Source organism: Megascapheus bottae, chromosome 7 (genome assembly GCF_031878675.1).
Source record: "Megascapheus bottae isolate mThoBot1 chromosome 7, mThoBot2.hap1, whole genome shotgun sequence".
Classification (NCBI taxonomy): domain Eukaryota; kingdom Metazoa; phylum Chordata; class Mammalia; order Rodentia; family Geomyidae; genus Megascapheus; species Megascapheus bottae.
In genome coordinates, this window is record NC_143515.1 from 5,849,021 (window position 1) to 5,869,031 (window position 20,011).

At 40.3% G+C, this 20,011-nt stretch overlaps 1 protein-coding gene across 3 annotated transcripts in view; it reads right to left on the minus strand.

The window, feature by feature from the left end:
- The window catches only part of Il36r (interleukin 36 receptor), a 33,388-nt gene that overhangs the window by 11,964 nt on the left and 1,413 nt on the right, over nt 1-20,011 (minus strand). For all 3 annotated transcript variants that reach the window (XR_016536212.1, XM_090336301.1, XM_090336302.1), the window contains 6 exons: nt 18,965-19,196; nt 15,823-16,018; nt 10,742-10,907; nt 5,354-5,428; nt 3,071-3,200; nt 1,736-1,872 (listed from right to left, as the gene is read on the minus strand). Coding sequence is in view for 2 of the 3 variants with exons in the window: in XM_090336301.1 (XP_090192427.1) it covers nt 1,736-1,872; nt 3,071-3,200; nt 5,354-5,428; nt 10,742-10,907; nt 15,823-16,018; nt 18,965-19,196 (936 nt within the window). In the remaining variant the exon portion in view is untranslated. The remainder of the gene's footprint in view (nt 1-1,735; nt 1,873-3,070; nt 3,201-5,353; nt 5,429-10,741; nt 10,908-15,822; nt 16,019-18,964; nt 19,197-20,011) is intronic.

Genomic DNA, 20,011 nt, shown 5'->3' on the forward strand with positions numbered 1-20,011 from the left:
CTGTTGGGATCTTAGGAGAGGAGATTTCCACAGAGCCCTGGTTACAGATGGTAGACCCCGCAGCACTCTCAGTGCACACAAGCTGATCTCAAGGCTGCGTGTTCAGGTACCACGTGGTGAGCCCGAGGATCGCCAGAGGAAGCTGTGGCTCTTGATGTCGGTCATGTTAAGCTGTTTCTCAAATCCATCAAGTATGAGCAGTACAATTCTCCTCTACAGAAGGCATGACGGGCCATCTCTCTAACTGCACAAGGTGGGTATTGAGCCAACCCTCACCCAGAACTCTTGAGCCATCGGTGTCAGGGCGAGGCGGGCAGGAGATGACTGTAGAACAAAGCCAGTTCCTCTGGATCTCCCCAGCCACCTCTCCCACACGCCCAGAAGAGGAACCAAGTGGCTCTCCAGCCTTACCACAGCCCAACTCTGTGCTACCAAAGAAGGAGTCCCTAGAAAGGCAAGAATAAAAAAGGGAACAGGGAAAAAAGGAAGAGAAAGCCTCTTTTTTTTTTTTTGGACTCCATCTCTTCAGCCACTTCTTTCATTTACCTGTCCTGGCCCTCCAGCGACACTTGAGATGGGATAGGGAAAAGGCAGAAGAAGAGAGAACACAAGATGGGAAGCTTTTCTCTGAAGTTCCAGAGCACTTACATTTTTAATACTTTCATTAAAGAGTTTATTCCTATCTGCCTCAGCCCACACTAGACTGTAAATAATCTTATGGCTCAAGCCTTCCTATATATTATTATATGTCTCAGCTATGCACCCTGATATGAAATATGTTTGATATCCCACCTGAGAGAGAAAGAGAAGAGACAGAAACAGAGAGATAATAGATATTTGATAGATAATAGACAGATAGATAATAGGATAAACATCTATCTATATTTTATATAATATTCATATATTATATTGAAGGAATAGATAAGTTGAAATAGAAATAAGTGGGGAGGAAACAGTGCTGTTTTTACCAGATACCTCTATTAAAAATACTATTTATCATATAACTACTAGCAGCCTTCAACTGAGATGACAAGTAAAGATAAGTGACTAAAATAAATCACAGAAGGGTAAAGCCAATATGAACAACTTTCTAGTGACCCAGCCTCAAACAAACCAAGTATGATTCAAACCTGTTGGTATCTTCAACAAAAATGAAGTGGCAAACCAAGTACACCAGCAATGAGCTTGGGTTTAAGAGGTGATATTCCTAGGAGCTTAAGGCAAATAAAACAAAGTGCAGTGCGTGTTAGTAGGAACTGAGATGATTTTAGCAAGAAAGAGCTTCTTAATCAGTTTAAATAAAAGAGTAAAAGATCCCCCTTCTTTCCACATGAAAGACTGGGGGCAACAGAGAACAGCATTAGCTCCTCTGAGGATGAGCTTAGCCTGAAAATTCTTCTGAGCCTAGCACTTTCAGCTAGTCAATGTTCAAAGATCAGTAACGGCAAAGAAATCTCCATTGACCAGCTTTGGGCGAGGTGATCAGATAAAGCTCTCAAGGTCACAGGTTGAGGCAGACAACTGTCCTCTGGGGAAGGTATTGCTACAATCCCATTTCATAGATCAGAAAATGTGGACACAGAGTGGCCACACAGCTGAAAATGGCAAGGCAAGTGCCTGAATCTGATACCTGAACCTTGAAGATCTGAACTGGAAATGTTCCACCATTTAGGGCCTTTCCTGGTCATCTCTTGATACCCTCTAAACAGTATGTGGAACACAAGGCATTAATTACCTGGCGGCCTTAAGACAATGTAGGCGGCAGATACTCCAGCGTGGCACGTGAAAGGTATGCCATAATCTTCCATCTTCACTTGGAGAAAGGTTATGTTTACTGTGTAAAAATTGTGGTCTGCAAAAGAAACATTGGTTCTGTAAAAAAAGAAAAAAAAGAGTTGATCATTAACATGTGTATTACATTTACCTCCAATATTTTATAATCTTTATTCCAAATGCTTTGTCCTGGAGAACATTTTAGACCATTCTTTGACCCTACGAATGTCTCCTGGAGTGGCGCAAATAGGTCTTTATATTATGTAGATAGAAATTTGCATTTTCTTCTGGATTGATGAAAGAAGAATGACTGCAGAAATCCCCATCACTAATCCAGGCCTTCCTTTACCTTCTGCAATAATCCTCACACAGCGAGGCCTAATGTGAGCTCTACAATCTGGTTTCATACGTCTTGTTTTCCATCACACAAATTTTAATACCAGAAATTGAGTTTGTGCCAACAGTACAAAATTTCAACACCTGGATCCAGGCCTTTGTCCTTATGGTTTTAAAGAATAGGTCCATGGCCACAGAGCAAGAAGTAAAATAGCAAAGATTTACTGAAGAAGATGATCAGAGCTCCTGCTAGATGGAAGGGGCATCTAGGGTGTGTGGTGCTGGGGTGGGTTAATAAGTGTCCTCTAAGAGAGAGCTACATGACTCTGAAGATCATTGGACAGACTGTAGGCTATGTGAGACCTCACAGCCAATCAGAGGCTCCATGAAGCCTGCATGAGCTCCCACATGCATCATTTACTCCCCTGACCGGTGATCATTCTGGCCCACAACTCTTGGGTCTAACCTGACTACTGTTCCTGCACAAGTCTTCAGGAGGTAATGGGTCCTGATAAGATGCTCCCCAAATGCATGACTGCTCAAGCCATGGTGACAGGATGTCTAGGGGCCTGCACGCAGAACTGTTCAAGGCCTTGGGGAGAGATGCAGAACTGCTGGGGGAAGGAGTGAGGGAAGCTTTGGAGCTCTTTCCTGATTACCTTGATGAACTCTTTTTGCTGGTGAAGCCTTGAAGATTTATGGTTCTTCATATGACTAAATAGGGCAGCCTAGATTTGAGTAACAATTCAGACAAGTAGATATCCTTTATGGAAGGCAGCTTCACATTTTGCTACATGCCCTGACTTAAGTTGGAATCATTAATAACATGCATATCTCACAAGGATCTTCAAAACACAAAGCCAACGGCAGTGACATGGAGGCCAAGGGGAATACCAGCAATTTCAGACAGAATGGGAAATTTTTGCTGGGTTTAGGGAAGCCAACAGAATGGAGCACCTACTCAATTCCTTCTTGGATGCGCTTGGAGTCTCTGTAGTAATCGTCCACCAAGCTGTTGTTGACTTTCCAGCATCTCAAGTTCGTGTTATCCTTCACGTCTGTTATATTGCAGTCTACAATGAGGTGGGAGCCTAGAGCAACCAAACTCAGAAACAGTCAATGAAATCCTACCCATTCTTTGTTTGCCAGGCCTGGGTTTGAACTGAGGACCTGAGTACTGTTCTTCGGCTTTCTCAAGGCTCGAGCTCTACCACTTGAGCTACAGCACCAATTCTGACTTTTTCTGTGTATGTGGTAACAAGGAATCAAACCCGGGTCTTTGTGCATGCTAGGTCAGACTCCCAGTCCAATCCTATCCATTTTTATTGATTCAAATTGGGTGACAACTGGTGAATGAATGCACCTTGCTATTGAGTCTTAAATATCTTTGATTACCAGAAATACTTCATGGGACAATTTTAATCTAGTGTGTGTGTGTGTGTGTGTGTGTGTGTGTGTGTGTGTGTGTGTGTATACAAGCATGTGTTAGTATTGTGGCTTGAATTCAGAGCCTTGTGTTCTTGAGTAGATTTTATTGCTGATAGCTGGAGCTCTCTCACTTTCGCCAAACCTCCACTTCAGATTTTTGCTGATAAAGCAGAGATAATAGTCTTTCAGACCTGTCCATCCGGACTGATTTTGAACCTGTGTCTTCAGATCTCAGTCTCTTGAGTAGCTAGAATGATAGGTTTGAGCTACTAGTATATGTATAACCTCTTGAACTTTTATTTCCTGAATACGATTGAAACAATTCCCATTTGTATTGCCCAATACTTCTGAAACTTTCAGCTTTAAATTTTGAGATACTATTTGGTACATAAAAAAAAATCTCATATATGGGAACAATTGGAAATAAAGTTTAGATATGTGCCCAGCATATACAAGGCCATGAGTCCCCAGCATTGCAAAAAACAAATTGTAATAAAGTACTTTAACAAAACAATCACATAAAGTGATCCAATTGTTATTTAATATATTTTGGCCTTGAAGGATTATTATCAGACTGAATACTGACCAAGATCCATTGTTCATACATGCTTAGTTGAATGGCAACTCCATTGTACAACTACTAAAAATGAACATAAAATGAATAAAAGAGAAGAAAGAAATTATTATCAGACTGAAATCACCTAGTCTGATTTTTTGTGGTACTTTATGTAAGCGATAAATGGGATGTGGGGTTGCAGCTCAGGGGTAGGGAGGTAGCCTTGAGCCGAAGAGCTCAGGGACAGTATCCAGGATCAGAGTTCAAGCCCTATGACTCACAAAAAAAAAATTCTAATGGTTTCTAGTACATTATTTAAAGCTACGTTTCAATAGAGTCTGCATCTAATTTGCTTTTCAGAAGATCCTCAACATGCTTTATTTATTTTACTTTAAGTTTAAAAATGATAATAATTTGGAAGTCAGGCACTGGTGATTTACACTTGTAATCTTACCTACTCAAGAAACTGAGATCCTAGGATTAAAGTTCAAAGACAACCCAGGCAAGAAAGTCCATGACACTCTTACCTCCAATGAACTACCAAAAAAGTCAGAAGTAAGGCTGTGGCTCAAGTGGTAGAGCACTAGGTTTGAGCAACAATGCCCAGGGACAGTGCCTAAACTCTAAATTAAAGTCCCAGACTGCTACAAAAAATATTAAGCTCTCTTTTCCCTACTTAGCTCCCAAATGGAAATGATGTTTTTGATCTTTTCCCAAATAAATGGAGAAACAACACAACAATTTCCCCTGCTCCTTTAGTGTATAGTCCATTATTATATAATATAATCCCAAATTCTGGACCAACATTGTAGATTAGTAGTTTTATATTATGTCTTACCTATTTCAGGAATTACTTTTACATTTCTATCACCATTGCTTTAATATTTATGGTAATTATTGATACCCACAGTGTATATGGCCAGAACGCAATTCCATAACTGGCCCAAGGTTTAGCTGTCTCAGTTTTAATCTGATGTCTCTCCTGATGATCTTAAAGTGTGTCTGATGATGGGGTGGGCGCGTGGAGTCAGGGGGGGAAGCTATCTTCATCCCTATCATTCCACATAGTCACTAGAAAGCATGTACCTCTCTAAACTCAGCCCTGGTCATGTCAATGATTTCAAACAGACTTTTTTTTCCTATGTATATGGTACCCATACATAAGGAATTGAACCCCAGTGTTTGTGCATGCTAGGCAAGCACTCTACCACTAGGCCAAACTCCCAGCCCAATGTCAATTATTTCAATGGCTTTACTTACCAAGTTTAACTTCAATGGAATTGTTTTTTGGGTAAATGATTTTAGGGATTCTTCCTCCATTTCCAATTCTTTCTTCTAGGAAATCAAACACACGTAAAATCCCATGAGCCCCAAATACAATATATTCTGAAGTACTTCAATGCAATATTGTGAAAGACAACATGGAGCAGACCTTTAATAGGAATTGGTCAAGACAAAACTGAGCTTCTAAAAGAATTTGCTTCAACTATGATAATATTTGATAATATGTAAACTAATAACTTGCTCTAATGAAACTTATCACTGAACAATCCAAATACACTTTTCAAATGGTGTCTATAAGCAAAGTTCAAGCTGCAGTCCTAGGAATTGAACTCAGGGCCTGGGCACTGTCCCTTGAGCTTTCTCAAGGCTAGTACTCTACCACTTGAGTCACAGCACCACTTCCAGCTTTTTCTCTGTGTGTGGTACTGAGGAATCAAACCCAAGGCTTTGTGCATGCTAGGCAAGCACTCTACCACTAAGCCACACTCCTGGTCACTCCACATTCTTTTACATCCTTTCCTCTTCTGTTTTTGCCCAGTATTCCATTGGCTCCTATCCCTTTAGGATCATCTCTCTGCCCCTTAGTCTTTCCCTACTCCTCTCCTTCCCCATTTGCTCCCTCAAACTTAGCAATCACCTACTTAGTCCCACATTCTTTTTTTTTTTTTTTTTTGCCAGTCCTGGGCTTGATCTCAGGGCCTGAGCACTGTCCTTGGACTTTCTCAAGGTTAGAGCTCTACCACCTGAGCCTCAGCACCACTTCTGGCTTTTTTCTATGTATGTGGTACCGAGGAATCGGACCCAGGTCTTTGTGCATGCTAGGCAAGCACTCAACCACTAGGCCAAACTCCCGGCCCCCATTCTTTTTATGTATTTGGGGTGGGAGATGGAAACGTTGTTAAGACAAAAGAAAACTAGGGAAAATCTACATCCTGTGTAGTGATAACATTTGTGGGTTGTACAAAACACTCCAATTCAGTAAACTCAAATAGAAGTCAGTAGCAGCTAGTTAACAGGCAACAAGCCTCTAGAGTTCATATGTGTGGAAAATTTAGAAGACGTCTTAGGCAATAGCTTCTTACTCCTCATCCATCACCAAGTCCAACAATTACTGCCTAGTATTTTTCAGTCTGTGTCTCTGGCTTCTAATTCTTACCTCTACTCTTTCCTTAGAGAATCTCATCCATATTCATATCTCCCATTTTCAAGCAAAGAAAGGCTAATGACTTTCAAAGTCTAATCTCTAGCCTCGCCTCTAAGCTGCAGAAGCATGTGGGCATGGCCTATTCCACGTCTCCTTTTGGGTGTCTCAGAAGAACCTCATGCTCAACCTGCTAGCTGATCTCCCTCTCCCAAAGCTTTCCTATGTCATTGACTAGAATCACCACGCAAGCAGCTATATACACTTAAGACTCTACCCCCCCTATTCTCCATTCCCTGTCTTCAGATTAACTCTCAGATCAGTGAGCCTTTGCCTTGAGCACATCCTGTGTCAATACGGTGTGGCACCCGCATTTCTGCCTACCTCCTCCCCTATGCTTGTATGGAACATTCCACACACAGTGCCAGCCAGTTGCTTCAGAAACAAAGATCAACCCACGTTCCTCACTCAGTCTCAGCCCCACTGACTGCTCCTGCTTGTTCTTGGAATGTATTCTACACTTCCCTGTTTGGATTTCAGGGTCCTACCTGACTCCAACCTACCATGGTTCCTGCAACCCACCGTGTCTGCTTCACATTCTTCAGACATATGATTCCTTTTGTTCCAAGGCCTTCACAGCTCTCCCCTTTGATACAGAAACACCTTGCCTTTCCAGCTGTTTCTCAGTAGCTACTTCCTGACATCAGAGCCACAGTTATCCAAAATTTCCCTGAGCCGGGGCCTTCTCAACTGTTCATTCTCTTTGATCTGGTCTTTCCCTTTCCTTCCTTGCACAAATAACCCCTGCAATGATACCTGTTTCCATCATCATCATCATCATTCTCTCTGTTCCGTGCAGGATCTGACCTTGCTGGCCATTCAGTAAAGAGTCACTAAGGGACTGAGGAAGAAAACCCCACTCTCTCTACTTAGGTTCAGATGACCAGTGTACTTCCAATTCCAGCAGCTTTCTAAGTGTCTCCAGACTTCAGGAGCCTCTTCATCTACCTCAGCGCTCATCTCTTGTATCACAAATGCAGCCACGTAAGTCTTTACTTGGTCCTGTGCAAAGATCATTTAGTAGTCATGTGGTAAGTAAGCAGCTCCCTTGAACTTGTTTCTGTCTCACTGCATGGTTTCTGCTTCCCACACTCCTCATTTCATGCATACTTATGTTCTGATGAAATTTGTTACAGATACAACATAAATTGGATGCTTGACATTTTCCACCTTGCTTTATACTTAAGAATTCCCTTCTCATTTTTTGTTATGTCTATAGAACCTAGTCATTCTTCAAACTTCAGCAGAGAACTAGCTTTCTCTTGGAAGCCTCATTCACTTTCCACTCCTATGTTTTCTTCTGGTTCTTCCCTTTTTTGCATAGACCTAGTCTATAACTCTAACCTTAGTACATATCGTTAAGTGGCCCATTTATATACCTTGGATCATTATCAAAAGGCTGGTATGTGTGTGGGGGTACACTCGATCTTGAACTCGGGGCGTGAGTATTGTCCTTTAGCTTTTCACTCAGCGTTGGTACTGTCCCACTTTCCAGCTCCACTTCTGCCTTGTTGATGGTGAATTGGAAATAAAAGTCTCATGGAAATAGGGAGCTGTTAGCTCACACCTGTAATGCTAACTACTGAGAAGGCTGAGATCTGAAGATCCCAATTCAAAGTCAGCCCTCAAAGGAAAGTGTATGAGACTCTTTATCTCCAATTAACCACCCAAAACCTGGAAGTAGAGCTGTGGCTCAAAGTGGTAGAGCACTAGCCTTGAGCTAAAGAGCTCAGGGACAGCATCCAGGCCCTCAATTCAAATCCTACAACCACCACCAACCGCAAAAGTCTCTGTGCTAGGATATGGAAACAAGAGCTATAAAAGTGTGTGATTGTTGTTCTTAATGTACTATGTTATTTCTCATCTCTTTTGTTGTCCTTTGGTTATTCTCATATTGTTACAGTATCTGACAGTGTTATCTGGTATATTGCATATATGTTCATTTGTTTATTTGAAATAGGATAGGGAAGAGGGAAAACAAGATGAAGAGAGGGGGTGGGAGGAGGGAAATGGGGACAAAAACAAGAGAAGGGGTATCAATGTATGTGAAGTAATGTACCTTCTATCTGGTGAATATAACAGTAACTCCTCTATTAATTACAATAAAAATATTTTTTTAAGTCTCTGTGGGCTTTCCTGCCTGTGCTATTTTTAAGCCACAATCCTCGGATATTAGTCTCTTAACTAGCTAAGGTTACAAGTGTGAGCCACCAGTGCCTGAACTGGGCATTTAGCAATAGAAGAAGCATAGCTTTTCATGTTTGAATTATCAATATAATCAATATAATTCCCAACATAGACAAATGGTGAAGAAATGTTAGTTGAAGAGACATGAAATATGGACTCTTGGACCCAGAAATCCCTTCAAGTATTCTCCACTTTTTTCTTAGAATTAATGCCAAGCCATTGTGGAGTCACTCATTCAGCTTGTGAGTGTATCTATGCCTAGAGTAGGGAACTGGAATTCAAATGTGAGCAAGATAAAGGAGATGCCTACTTTCAGAGAAGAACACTCAAACGCATGACAAGCATTAAACCTGAGGAAACTTACCTTCTTCACTGAGAGGCTCTTTGTGAAGAAAATTAAAACTGGAAGCTAGCAAAAAATCACTTAAATCACATAAACAATTTGTGAGTGGGCAGAGAAGGGCCAGCATGCGGTGAGTGGCTGGATGTACATAATAAAGGCTGCATCCTGGATTGACATAAGGTTCTCTAGTGGGGCAGCAGAGATCACTCACGTTGAGCAGAACCAGCTAAGTGGGTTTGTTAGAAATTAGTGATAAATAAGAAGGTATAAGTCAAAGAAATATTCAACCTTTCATTCTTTCCCTCTAAATGAAAATTTAAAAATACAAGAAACAACCCTCTGCCTGGCATAATGGCTCAAGCCTCTAATTGTAGATACTTAAGGTGTGAGGGCACCAACCTAGCTACCAGGTAGGACAATGGCTAGAGACAGTGGCAAGTGCTTGTAATCCCAGCAGTATGGAAACACAAGGAATAGGTTCACAGCCCAGGACAGTCCTTTTGACAAAAAAAAGAGAGAGAGAGAGAGAGAGAGAGAGAGAGAGAGAGAGAGAGAGAGAGAGAGAGAGAGAGAGATTGAAGGCCTGGCTCAACTGTAGAGTGTCTGCCTAGAAATTGTGAGATCCTGAGTTCAGTTCCCAATACCACTATAACAATACAAAAAGAAGGGAGAGGGGGGGGAGAAAGAGAGTAAGAGAGAGAGAGAAGGAAGGAAGGAAGGAAGGAAGGAAGGAAGGAAGGAAGGAAGGAAGGAAGGAATAAAAGATGGAAGGAAGGAAGGGAGGGAGGGAGGAAGGAAGGGAGGAAGAAACGGAAAGAGAGAGAAGACATAGGAGAATTCCTTGTCCAATGCATTTAAGGAAGAAAGTGCTTACCAGAGTATTCAGGGCCATATGGCCTTGCTTTTGATATCAGTCAACTTTGTGAACATTGATAATTTGTTCTTCTTCTAAGCCTCTATAATATTAATGGCTCAAGCTTCATTATTTCTAGGGTTTCTTCAGCCTCTAAAATTCAGCTTTCAAATCCCCAGAGCACATATTTGACAGAAACATGCTGGTTACAGTTGAGAACTGACACCCCAAGAACAGGAAGTTACCCTAGAACCATGTCTAAACATCTGAACTTTACAGAGCGCAACTCAGGAGGGGCCAACAAGCGAAAGCTGAGGGAAATGAGTAACATTAATACCTATCATGAACCGAATACCTTCTCTTCATCAGACACCCTAGCCATGACCCTATCTTGATGACCTCACTTCACTTTCACAATAAACAAAGAATTTTAAGTATCCTGATTTGAGGGGCTTAGTGGGGGTGGGTAGGAACCTATGCTTGCCCATGCCTTTTTTTCATATATTTTTTATTGTAATTAATAGAAGGGTTACATGATATTTGCCAGATAGAAGGTGCATTAATTCCCATACATTGATACCCTTTCACATATCTTGGTCCCCATGCCTTTTGGCCTAAGTAATTCTACTCTTTGTTAGTAGCAAATTTGAGATAATCATAAATTAGTGACATGATTCTAGAAAATCAAGATCCAAACCACCACGGTTGCTCAAAGCCTAAAGCCAGCCAGCTTAGGCAAAGCCAAAGTAAAGACCAAGAAACAGATGTCAACTTCCTTACCGATGTCCACTAAGATGCTATTTAAAACGGTGTACTTTGCCCCTCTGTGATTCAGTGATGCCTTGCAGGCATAGCTTCCACCGTCCTCTTCAGACACAGTGTTCACATAAAGCCTCACCCCTTGAGGTTCAAACTGCTTCCCTCCCGATTCAATCTCTTCACAGCCCTAATTTCAAACATAAATAAATAAAGAAGTGAATTCAGTGAACACTGGGGAATTCTAGTTCTCAGTTACCAAGAAGAAATCCGTGTTGTCCCTTAGTCTTTTGATTATTCACAATCTTACCAGGAGACAAAAGAAATAGGTGAATGATAGATAAACAGATAAAGCATGTAGATAGATAATAGAGATAAAAATAGATAATATGCATGATGGATCATTCATTCATAAACACGTATATAGAAAAATGTGTGTATCCACACACGCAAGGATAAATGGTTGGAGATGACAGGTGGCTAGATGAATGATGGATAGTTACTGTGCTAGTCAATTTGTCATCACTGTCATTAAAAACTTAAAGGATAAAAGAATTATGCTCATGGTTTCAGATATTTTAGTTCATGGTAAGGAAAATGTGGTGCAGAAGAGCTAGTCACAGCAACCCAGAAGCAGAGGCAAAAGAATGCCTACAGAGGCCGGCTTTCTTCTTCCACACCTCTTATTATCATCTGGGTCCCCAGCCTATGAGATGGCACCACCCACATCAAAGCATGTCTTCCCCTGTTAACTAATTTTACCTGGAAATGTTCTCACATATATACTCAGTGGTGTCTTCTCCTAGTCTCCTATGCACTTCCCAGTCCAGTCAAATTAACACTCAAGTTTTGTCATCATAGGTTGGTAGATAGTAGATGTATAAATGATAAAGAGACAGATAGACAGACATGCACATCCATCTCCAGATTTGACAGCAAATATTTATAAATTATTTTATAATGCCCAGAGCATTTAGGCTAAGAAGCAGAGTATAAAGTACTGATAGTTGTAAAGTTGGTGAGGCTACCCGGAGTCCAATCATGGAAAACCAGAAAAAAGAGAATGAATACATGAAATTTCATGAGCAAGAAAGTAAGGTCATTTGTTCGGTCTTTGTGTGTGTGTGTGTGTGTGTGTGTGTGTGTGTGTGTGTGTGTGTGTGCGCGTGTGTGTTGCTATGTTGCTGTGTTGCTCTATTTTGAGAACAGGCCTTCTGGTTGCATGGCAGAAAAGAATAAAGAGGGATACTTCTAGGACCAAGGTAGTGCAATGCGATTGCCATAAGCTAATGCTAAGTGGGTTCTAAATGACAGCAGAGACAGCAAGAAGAGAATATAAGGTACCTTTATTCCATAGAACTAAATGAACTTATTCCACTGAATTCAAACCTGAGAAGGAGCAAGCTTTAGATGTTCCCAGCATGATCAAAAAAGAAGATGGGAGACAGGAGAATCCATCAGATTCCCATCCAGCAAATCGGAGATAGTAAGGAAAGCATTGACAGGAAACCCCAAAGTAACTGTTTTCAATTTGTTCAAAACTAAAGGGTAACACTGAAAAATGGAGACACGTAAAACTGAATGACATGACAAATGAGCTTACATTTCAGTATTACTAATTAATTATTGTTGTAAATGTATTTCCCAGTACATTCACAAATGTTTTTGAGGAACATCCAGTCTCAACAAATTTCTAAGAACTGAAATTACATGTTTTCACTTCCATAATGCAAGCAACAGTTACTTCTAAAAAGAAAAGCACTGCATTGGCAAATTAAGCAATTTTTCAAAATCATCTAGAGTCACTGAAAACTAGAAATTTTGAATTGGAGGATAAAAATATCATTGATCAAAATCTGCAGAATGCAGATAAAACTCAGTTTAAAAGGATGCTAGAATTTTAAACATATAATTAAAAGTAAGAAAAGTATATAGTTAAAGCAAGAGACAAAAATGGGAATATCACAACAAACACAAGTTAAAATCAAAGAACTGTGAAGAAATACTTCAAAAACCCCTATCCAAATAAACTGAAAAATCTAGTAGAAATAGATGCATTTGTAAACAGTCTGAACCTACCAAAATTAAGTCAAGAAGATACAAACCATATCAGTTTCTTTCCTAATATCCCCAAATTGGAAGTAACAAATAATAATAGTAATAAACATTATTCAGTAATGAAAATGGATGAGCTACAGGTGTATGTCACAGGGTGGATGACTCATACATGGTTACCACTGATGTAAAGACATTAGACATGAAATATTATGCACAATGTATTCAAATTAAGCTCAAACACTCAAACCTGATCTCTGATAGTGCATATCAGAAGAATGGTTATCTTTGATAGTTTCTGCAGAATAGCAGAGGTGGGAGTAATGTTTATCATTCCATCTTAATGACAGGGGCAATTAAAGATGTGTTCCCTTTCTCATACCTCGTCAAAGCTTGTCCACTTAAGATTTATGTACTTTCTATGTATATATTAAACTTCAATAAGAAAGAGTTTTAGTGCATGCAAATCTGTAATCAAGATAGAAATATAAAAACATCTCTCTAAGGCACCTTGAAAACAATAAGAAAAAAGAAAAAAATGCTAAAGATATGGGAAGGAATGGATTCAGAAATGGTCAGTAAACATGGAAAAATTGTCAACTTCATTAATAATCCAGAGAAATAAACTAACATGACAGAATAACATTTTATATCCACTAAACTGGTGTTTAAAACTTAAATCCTACAATTGTACAGTCACATACAATCGTTGAGAATCTTGAGTACTCCTGGTAAGAGTAAAAAAATAACTATACAGTGATTGTGCAAATTAATAAAGTAAAATGCCTTAGAGTATCGCTACCATCTTGCAATTCTAGAGCTTGTAGTGATCACATGCAGGCAAAGGTACATGACAAGACAGATATGAGGTTATTCATCGGAAGGCATTTCCACAGTGCTTATAACGGAGAAAAACAACCTAAGTGAGTATGTAAAGATTAGCAAAGGCAGAAGGATCCTTTTGAAAAGATTAATTGAACTGACAATTTCATAAAAAATTGAAATGTGCTTCTGTGTGTGTGTGTGTGTGTGTGTGTGTGTGTGTGTGTTGGATTTGGAGGAAGAGGGAGAAAGAAGAAGAGAACCAATATATACATAATAATAAGAACCAAAGGTGAGATTCACTACAGAAACAAACATTAAAGAGAAGAAATGAGAAAAAAGTGCCAACATAGATGAAGCCCTTCACGAAATTGTCAGTTTCAATAATTTAGAGAGGAGGGAAAGAGATGGGTTAATCTGATTAACAATAATGTGTATATATGTGACTTACCATGATGCTGAAACCCCTTAGTGCAATTAATATAAACAAACCCTAAAAAGATAAAAAGAATCACAAGAAAGCAAAACAGGCTATCTTGTTGTTGGATACCAGCAAGAGAGCCAAATCTGCTGGAGAGGGTGGGTATGGTCTTATCTAAGTATTTTATAGAACAATGGAACCTGTTGAAAATACTCAGGAGGCTGTGATCTTGAGGATGTTTGTTGTAAGCCAGTCTGGGAAGACAAATTGGAAAATCTCTTATCTCTAAATAAGAGTCAAAGAAAGCCAGAAATGGAGAGGTAGCTAAAGTGGCTGGCACCAAAAAAAAAAAAAGTAAGAAAGCCAAAAACCCAAGTGAGAATACAAAGAATACAAGTCCCTGAGTTTAAAATACCCCCCCCACACCACACACCACACACCACACACGCACGCACGCACACACACACACACACACACACACACACACACACACACACACACACAGAAATCTATTTAAGTTGTTTTAACTGGAGAAAGAGGATGAGAGAGAGAGGTGGAGGAGGTACATTTGATCAAGATACATTCATTGTATGCATGCATAGAAATGTCATCATAAAATCCCCTGTACAAGTAGTCTGTGCTAATGAGAACAATTTTCAAAAAAATGAATTAATTGACGAAAATTCTTCACAAAGAAAACTCATAGCTAGGCATTAGTGGCTCACATCTGTAATCCTAGCTACTCAGGAGGCTGAGATCTGAGGATCCCTGTTCCAACTCAGTCCTGGCCAGAAAGATTCTTAAGCTCCAACTAAACACAAAAAGTCAGAAGTGGAGCTGTGGCTTGAGTGGTAGAGTGCTGGCTTTGCACACACACACAAAAAAAAGCTAAGGGACAGCACCCAGGCCTTGAGTTCAAGTGCCGAGACCGGCACCCACACCACCCCCCCCACCCCCACACATATACCCCCCCACACACACACAACCTCTTGATCCAGATGGCCATGATGGTAAGGGCTAATAAACAGAGTAAATCACTGTCTGTGCCAAAGATTAAGTCTTCTGCAGCTGCATAGCAGCACAGTCAATAAGAGAGTGTCACATGAAATCCCAAGATGCAGAAAGATGAGCACAGATGAGCAGATTGCATTAAAAAGAAGAGACCAGAGAATATATTAGTATCTGCTTTATAGCTTTATATAATGGGATAATAGGAGAAACTGGTCATGGCAACTGCTTTATTGGCTAAGGGAAGATGAGCCCAGAGCAAACATGAAATAGAGGTGAGAACAATGCTTGGGAACAATTTTGTATGATTTTGATTATTGAGTCACTTGCAAATAGGAGCCATTCAAACAAACTAATGTTAGAGGGGAACAAAAGAAGAATCCAGAATAGCCTGTCAATGAGGACAATGGCATTGGTCAAGATGTACTGTATTTATAAACTGGTTTTGTTGAATTGATAAGTCTTTGAACAACTACCTTAAATAATTAAAAATATAATAAATGGAACTAATAACTGAAAACAATAATTGGAGAGATGGATGGAGGGATGTGGGAGGCACTGATAACAAAACATTACAAAGTAGTAAGAATCTGTGACATGTAAATTAAGTAACACAGTAACATTAAGGTAATAATCAGTAGGGTAATGCCATTAGTGAAGTATAGAAAATCTATCAAATTCATATAAATGTCTTTACCAAATTAATCTTGAAGATTCAGTTTAATCTAGAAAACAAGTGGATATTTTAAAAAAACACCAAAAATATCAATAGGATATATATTTTTTTTTCTTTTTTTACCTTGTACCACTTTATTGAATCCACAATCAAACTCTCTGGGAAGTTCAGGTGGCACATGAGACTGCCAGATAGTCCAAGGCCAAGTGTTTGTTGGTAGTCATCTGACAAATTTTCTAGAGCCGTTCTGGAAGTGTCACACCAGTGTTTGATAAAAACAGTGAGGTTCATGGGTTTTGAGTAACAACGGTTTGCAGTCCTGTAGGATAGGAGCAGATTGAAACCCATCAACTAATCGGTCACAAAGGCAAGCAAGTCACTTCATCACAGATTTTCAAGTTAATTCCAGAGACTTATGTAAACCCTTCAAACGAAACATCATTCATCCCATGATCACTCAACAGACTGTAGCACATTCTCTTCTGTGTCTACATAGTAAAGAACCTGTCACACAGTAGTCACGTGACCTAAATTACCATGGCCTGTGAGGGATAAGTGCCTTGCCAGGGCCTGGAATGCCATTGCTCTGCAGAGGACACATATGACATCTCTAGTATTCTAGCACAGGAAACACCTGAACCTAATCATGAAGAAAGACCTGACAATCAAAAGAAAGGCCATAATATCAAACAATCCCTGGTACCAGGGAATAGAAGTCGGGTCTTTGTGCATGCTAGGCAAGCACTCTACCACTAGGCCAAACTCCTGGGCCCCTAGATTTCTATTTTTAAGACTATTTCTCCACATTTTCCTCATACTGCTTTCTCTTCATGTGTATATAAGTATTATGCATTACAATTTTCTAAATTGTTTCAGTGTTCTCATTCTTCCTCTTTTATCATTTAAGATTTTACCATTTATTTCCCAGTAGCAAGAATACTGCCTTATATAATTACAGTGTAGTTAACAAATTTAGGATATTAAACAGTCATGTCACAATTTCATCTTAGTTTATATTTTCATCTTATCAATGACCACATTAGTGGCCTGTATAGTTTTATACTTCGCTGAATATGGTTAAGTCCACAATTAGTTATTGCATTTGGCTGCATTAATCTTTAATAATGTATTTTCTTTTGGAGCAATTCTTTGGTCTTTTTTGGTCAGTTATAGGGCTTGAACTCTGGGGCTGGGCACTGTCCCTGAGTACTTCAGCTCAAGGCTAGCACTACCAGAGCCACAGTGGTAGCAATTTTCTGATGGTTAATTGGAGATGAGATTCGCACAGTCTTTTGTGCCCAGACTGGCTTTGAATTGTGATCCTCAGATCTCAGCCTCCTGAGTAGCTAAGATTACAGGTCTGAGCCAACAGTGCTTGGCTGGTCTTTTTCTTTTGTCTCTTAGCAGTTTGAAGCCTGGGAAGACAAACCCTGAGAACAATTTTCTCCAGTTGACAAACGAAAAGCCAAAAGGAAGGTGTAGTGCAAGTCATAAAGTGCTAGCCTTAAATGAAAAAGTCAAGTGAGAGTGGGAGTTCTCATTTGAAGTTCAAACCTCGGTACCAACCCTCACCACACTTGGAAATCTAGATATAGAGTGCCAGAATTTTACATCAAAAGTTTACATTACTTTGTAGATTTTTTTGGTTGGAGGAGGTAGACTAGTCTGGACTTGAATCATTCCAGTTGCTGGTACATCTGGAAAGATAGGTGTATACTACCACACTCAGGTTTTTCAGTTGAGATAGTCTCACAAATGTTTGGCTCTGGCTTGCCTCAAACCACTATCCTCCCAATCTCAGCCTCCTAAGTAACCAGGATTACAGCTGTGAACCATGGTATTCACACAATTCTGCAAGGGTATGTTGTTGTTGTTGTTGTTTTGTTCTGTATATTTGAAACTATTTCAAACACAGTGGCTCACACCTGTAATCCTAGCTTCTGAGGAGGCTGAGATCTGAGGATGGTGCATTAAAGCCACCCAGGACACTAAAATCCGGGAGATTCTTATCTCCAATTAACCACTAGAAAACAGGAAGTGGGAGCTGTGGCTCAAGGAGTAGGGTGGTAGTGTATTGTGGAAAATGGGGAAAATGTATTGTTACGGAATTGTAGAAATTAGGGACTATGATTTAAAGCCCTTCCCTTCCCCCTTTGCCATTATTTACCCAGATTTAACACCCTTCCCCAACCTTCCCTCAGTCACTGTTTACCTAAACTGAACACCCTTTCCCCTGCCATCTGTTTTCTCAGACTAAGGCTGTATCTTGAGATATCCTGGCACCCACAAACAGATGCACCTTGACTATAGATAAAGAAGGAGATTTACGGTATGAACCCCTCCTCCCCAAGCATATTTGCTGGCCTTCTTAAAAAACCACCTGCTTTTACAGATGGGGTCTGCACTCCAAGATTCCGAGATCCCGAGACCCTGAGATCCCAACCTTGGGGTGCAGTCCTGGCACATCAGCTCCTTCCCTGCTCAATAAACTTTTAACATCTCAATTGTGTTCTGAGTGGTCTCATAGTTTGTCCATCTCTGGACTCCACTACAGTAGCCTTGAGCTGAAGAGCTCAGGGACAGTGCCCAGGCCCAGAGTTCAAGCCCCATGACCACAATAAATGAATAAATAAATAAACAAATAAAATACTAAACATAACCTGCTTTAAGCATATTCCATATGAAAAGGATGAAAGGTGAAAGGGGGCTTATTCTCAGGGGTTGGGCCATAACAACATTTGCATTTCAAAGGGGATAACAACAATAAGATTAGTATAGACACACTTTAAAGTACATTTCAATGGAAGCATCATGTCTAAAGGAAAAGACTCACATCACAAATCTGGCTTACAAATATGCTATGTGTTAGCTGGGTGCCAGCAGTTCCAACCTGTATTCCGAGCTCCTTAGGAGTCTGAGAGTTGAGGATCGAGGTTCAAAGCCAACCTGGGGAAAGTTATGAGACTCTCATCCCCAATTAACCACCAAAAGGCCAGAAATAGAGCTGTGAATCAAGTAGGAGTAACAAAGGAAAGGGACAGTGACCGGCCCTGAGTTCAAGGCCCAACATCAGCATAACACACACACACACACACACACACACACACACACTTGTATTTTAAAATGTGTTCACTGGAAGTTACCTTTCAACACTTATAAAACTATATATTATTTTGCATGTCACATTTTCTATGTTGATTATCAATTTCCTTAAAAGATACATAGAGAGAGATGAGTTCATTATATTTTTCAGTGAGTGACTTACTTTAAAATGCATCGGTAGATCCCCGAGTCCTCCAGTTTCAAGGGAAGAAATAAAATCCAGGTGTGTTCCTGATGAATTCTGTGCTGCACATTTTTTGATACTTGACTTTTGCTAGGATTAAACCACGTTACATTTACCGCTCCTTTTGCTTTTGCAGGTTTTATGCAATCAAAAGCAAAAGCCTGGTCCACAGCTATTACTTCATTTTTCATTTCAGCAACCTCACATGTATCTGGAGAAATAAATGAACAAATAAAAATAATCAGTAAAGGGGCTGGGAGTTTGGCCTAGTGGTAAGAGTGCTTGCCTAGCATGCACAAAGACCAGGGTTCGATTCCTCAGCACTCCACATACATAGAAAAAGCCAGAAGTGGTGCTGTGGCTCAAGTGGTAAAGTGGTAGCCTTGAGAAAGCCCAAGGACAACGCTCAGGCCCTGAGCTCAAGCCACAGAACTGGCAAAAAAAAAAAAGAATAACCAGTAAGGGGCCAGGAGTTTGGCCTAGTGATAGAGTGCTTGCCTGGCATGCACAAAGACTTAGGTTCGATTCCTTGGTACCACATGCATAGAAAAAGCCAGAACTGGTGTTGTGGCTCAAGTAGTAGAGTGGTAGCTTTGAGGAAAGCTCAAGGGCAGTGCTCAGGCCCTCACCTCAGTTCAAGCCCCAGGACTGGCAAAATAAAAAATAAATAAATAAATAACCCATATGGGGGTGGGAACATGGCCTAGTGGTAGAGTGTTTGCCTAGCATGCAGGAAGACCAGGGTTTGATTCCTCAGTACCACATACACAGAAAAAGCCAGAAGTGGCTCTGTGGCTCAAGTGGTAGACCACTAGCCTTGAGCAAAAAGTGTCCAAGGACAGTGCCCAGGCCCTGAGTTCAAGCCCCAGGACTGGCAAAAATAAATACCAAAAAAAAAAAAAAAGCAAGAATAGCTAATAAGCATGAGCTGGGATCTGGGGGCTCATGCCTATAATTCTAGCAAATCAGGAAGCTGAGGATTGCAGACTGAGGCCAGCCTAGGCCTGACAAACTTACCTCCAAATA